This window comes from Papilio polytes, unplaced genomic scaffold (genome assembly GCF_000836215.1).
Source record: "Papilio polytes unplaced genomic scaffold, Ppol_1.0 DF824158.1, whole genome shotgun sequence".
Classification (NCBI taxonomy): domain Eukaryota; kingdom Metazoa; phylum Arthropoda; class Insecta; order Lepidoptera; family Papilionidae; genus Papilio; species Papilio polytes.
The window spans coordinates 1,577,532-1,582,173 of record NW_013525046.1 but is presented as its reverse complement, the minus strand read 5'-3'; the positions used below and the strand labels follow the sequence as shown (position 1 = coordinate 1,582,173).

Sequence of the window (4,642 nt, the reverse complement as noted above, 5' to 3'; positions counted from 1 at the left end):
TTTTGTTTTGTTTTTAGTGCATTTTGTTTTGTTTTTCGTGTATTTTGTTTGGAAGTCGGTTTTGTTTTTTTATTAAAAAGTTTATTTTTGTTATAAAATATGTTACATGTAAAAATCAGTAAATACTGGCTCACGACTTCGTCTGAGTTAAAAAAAATAGAATAAATACAGTCTATGCTACTCTGTGACAATATATATTGTTGATAGTATTTTTGAAATATGCCCAGTAGTTTTTGAGTTTATTTAACACATACAAGAATCCAAAAATACAAATCTTTCTTTTTTAGAATATTAGCATAGAAACCTATGCAGATTGTTTATTAGCAAATTTTCTTATGACACTTGCAGCTTAAATTTTTTAATTCAATAGACAATATTCAAGTATCAAGTATTTAATTTCAGAGGCACACCATTGTCAACGGAGAAATGGGACGGCTTGCAGGACACTGATGGTCGAGTTACTGAAGTGGAAGGAGTAAAACAACTTATATTTAGAGGGGTAAGCCTTGTTAAAATTATTAACTAGCTGTTGCCTGACTCCATCTGGACTGATAGAAAAAAAAAATTTAGTAAGCAACCTATGTTATTCACAGCTTCTTTATCTATGTCAAATTTCATTGTAAACTAATTTTGTAGATACTTAGTAACATACATCCATACTAACTTTCGTATTTACATTAGTAAAATTTAGAATTAACACTACAGAACAGTAACACAAATGATAGAACATAAATAATCTAGGATATGAAATATTGAGTAGTAATATATGTCACAAACATCTATCAAAGTATTAAAAAATTTAAGAAATATTATAACCAGAAATATAAAAACCCTCATCATATTGAAAAACATTAAGAAAATGATGTAATAAAGATTGATCGCCCCCAGGTCGGGTACTTATATTTTAGGTTGGGTTTTAATTTTTTTTTTTTATCTTTCGCAGGGTGTAGCACATTCGATACGCCACTCAGTATGGAAATACCTATTAGATTATTATCCATGGACAATGACCCATTCGGAGATAAAAAATCTACAAAGAAAGAAAACAGAAGAATATTTCTCTATGAAGTTACAATGGAGGTCAATGACTGAAGGGCAGGAGTCAAGATTCTCTGAATACAGAGAAAGGAAGAGTTTAGTGGAAAAGGATGTTAACAGAACGGACAGAACTCATCCATTTTATGCCGGTGAAAATAATCCAAATTTAATAGTGCTTCAAGATATATTAATGACGTATGTGATGTACAACTTTGATTTAGGTTATGTGCAAGGGATGAGTGATATTTTGGCGCCATTGTTGTTGTTGTTGGGCAACGAAGTTGATAGCTTTTGGTGTTTTGCCGGTTTTATGGAGAGAATTGTAAGTAACTTTTTTGTACATTCCGCTGCGTAAATATGTATGCATTTAAATTTTATAAACTTATATAGGCTTTCGCATTAAAAATTACGCTAAAATATCAAATTAAACTTAAAAATGAATTCCTAAAAGTAGGAATTTACCTTTTTTAATATAATTTGTTATTGTATTTTAGAGACTATTTATTTTTAAAACGGTCAATTGAAAATGTCGAAATTCAAATTCACAAATGACAACGAAGGGTTTTGCCATTGGCTAACAATTACCATTATTGTAGCAATCTTGCTTTTTTGCTCCTATTGGCTTGTATCTTGGCTTCCTTTTCCAGATGTGAATGTGTGTCAAAATATATAGCCTATAGACTCGTCTAGGGCTTTTTTTAATGGAATTCAGAAATATGTTGTGATTGATATCCTATATATATCAAAGAATTGTGTATTTATGTTTTCTTATATTAGTATAGATATGTATTATTGTGTATTCCAGGCGGCTAACTTCGACATGGACCAGGCGGGCATGAAGCAGCAGCTGCTGCAGCTCCAGCAGCTGCTGACGTTCGCAAGCCCCGAGCTGGCGCAGCACCTCGCGCAGAAGGACTCCGGCAACATGTACTTCTGCTTCCGCTGGCTGCTCGTCTGGTTCAAGAGGGAGTTCTCGCACACTGATATCATGAGGTTACACTAATATTCTTTTTTATCAACTTAAAGAGGTTAACAAATAAAAATCTATACTAAAATATTATAAAGAGGAAAGATTTGTATTTTTGTGATTGCGTATGTATTGAAAAAACTCAAAAACTACTGGGCAGATATTGAAAATTCTTTAACTATTAAAAGTTATGTTTTCAGTAAATAAAATGGGATATATATTTTTTTTTATTTTTCTATTTCACGCAGATGAAGTCGCAAGCAACAGCTATATTATATATAATGATAAACATAGCTTAGGTTAGAGATAAATTACCTTTCTAATGGTGATAGTATTTTTAAAATTCGCCCAGTAGTTTTTGAGTTATTTTTAATGCAAACATGTAAATCTTTTCTCTAAATAATATACTAATAGATGTACAGTTTATCAAGTTAAAGAGGTTCTCATTTTTATATAAGTGCACAAATATTTATATGGTTACAAATTTATAAACTTATATAGGCCTTTGGGTTGAAATAAACAAAAACCAAATTATGTGGATATTTGATTTTGCTTTAGTGTGATGTATGATAGTTGTCATTTAAACCCATTTTTTGATTTAATGAATTATTATAATTATGCTTTAAATAAAATGTAAAATTGTTTCAGGTTATGGGAAGTGCTCTGGACGGGGCTGCCATGCGCTAATTTCCATTTATTGATATGTGTTGCCATTCTCGACACGGAGAAAGATATATTAATAGGCAAAGATTATGGATTCACTGAAGTTTTAAAAGTAAGTTTTTAAAAAATAGTGAAGAACAAAAGATTTATAAAAAAATACTTATTCTTATATAACCACACTAGCTTTCGCCCGCGGCTCCGTCTATGTCAAATTAAAAAAGATAGCCGATGTGTTCTTCAAGACTATCCTCTTCATCTATGCCAAATTTCATCGAGATTTCAGCAGTTTAGGTTACAAACGCTAGCAAATATCCATACATCCATACTTTTGCATTTTTTTTTAAGTTTTTAATCTAGCGCTTGACCACGATCCCACCGACAAATGCTCACTACTTGGTCGAAAGATGGCATTTATAATATTAGTAAGATCTGTGAGTTTTAAAGATTTTTTTTATTATTTCTGGTTTTATTGAGTTATCATATTATTTTTCAGCATGTCAATGATTTGTCAATGAGATTGGATGTAGATAAAATTTTAAGCACAGCGGAAGGTATATTCCATCAAATAGTTTCCGCACCTCATTTAACGGACCAAATCAGAATAATACTCGGTCTTCCTACTATCGGAAGAACGGACACAGAAGTTAATCAAGACACAGAAGTCAGTCCGAAAGCAGAATGTTCCAGAAGTAAGGAATCTTCTAGAAGTAATGGTTCAGATCAACGTGTCTTTGCACCGGAGGCGGACGAAGTTATGTATCAAATAGGTCTTGATATGAATTTCTAAAAGCGGTGATTATTCTCGCTGTTATATATGTATATATTTTTGTTTGTATGTCTTTGTATTGCATTTTGGATAATTCACAATTTATTGCATGCAAACATTAAATTTATTAAAGGTACTGTAAAGTTTTTTTAGAACTTTTTTTATGAATCCAAAAAAAAACTTAGAATGTTTTTTCTAAAAGATTTATAATTTCTTTTTTTATTTTTAAGAATTTCTTAATTTCAATTAATTAAAAAAAATGTAACATTTTTTACGATTCCGATTTTTTATTTGTTGTGAATTGTTCAATTTTTTTGCATGTCTAGTGCTCAAATATAAATTTATATTATTCGTAGTTCTTCCATCAGTAGCTTGTTTTTGTAGTTTTTTTGTGTTGGAAATGTTTGTAATAGGTATTGTTGTGCACTTTGTAAATAATGGTTTCTAACATAGCTTATATTCCTGTAAAAATATTAAAAAATTAAATAAACATGACTTTCCAATATATATGTGTTTAAAATTCTACAAGTTATTTGTAATTGTAGTTTGAAACTGATTCTGTAATATAGAAAATAGTATAAAAAAATAGATTGACTTAAAAGCCATCCCTTAGTGTTTGTGATAAATCTTCGCAAATCACTAAGGGAAGCCATATTTTAGTACAAATAGCGAATTTAGAAAAGATTTTATAATATTCAATACAATTTATTTACAATACAAATATTTTAGTATTATCAAACTTATGTATTACTAATTGGCATATTTAATATCAGGCTAAAAATACATTATATAAAATTATATATAGTGTGACAAATTTAATTGGCCTTCGTACAAGTGAAAAACTCAAAAACTACTTGACCGTTTTCAAAAAAATCACTGTTTAAAAGCTACCTTATCACTTACTAATATAGGCTACATTTATAGATTTTTTCATTCCGCTCGGACGCAGTCGCGAGTAATCACTAGTTTGTTTATTTTTTTTAACACAAATGTAATAAAAGCCCTATCTTTACTTGGCCACAAAAGTTTGTGGATATATAGTTTAGTTAGATTTTTATGGGTAGGTAGAAAGTTTTGTTTGTTTATTAAACTATAGGTTGTTGGCGACTTCGTCCATGTGAAATTAAAATATAGTAAATATATAGCCTATGTTACTGATAACGTTGTTTTTTTTAATGGTGAAAGATGTTTTAGAATCAGCCGAGTAG

General features: G+C 29.9%; 1 protein-coding gene across 1 annotated transcript in view; it reads left to right on the top strand.

Moving 5' to 3' along the window:
- LOC106111607 (TBC1 domain family member 15) overlaps positions 1-3,598 on the top strand; it is an 8,459-nt gene extending 4,861 nt beyond the window's left edge. The window contains exons 5-9 of the mRNA XM_013293741.1: positions 403-499; positions 944-1,360; positions 1,844-2,031; positions 2,654-2,780; positions 3,162-3,598. Coding sequence (XP_013149195.1) covers positions 403-499; positions 944-1,360; positions 1,844-2,031; positions 2,654-2,780; positions 3,162-3,455 — 1,123 coding nt within the window. The 3' untranslated portion in view covers positions 3,456-3,598. The remainder of the gene's footprint in view (positions 1-402; positions 500-943; positions 1,361-1,843; positions 2,032-2,653; positions 2,781-3,161) is intronic.
- The last annotated feature ends 1,044 nt before the right edge of the window (positions 3,599-4,642 follow it).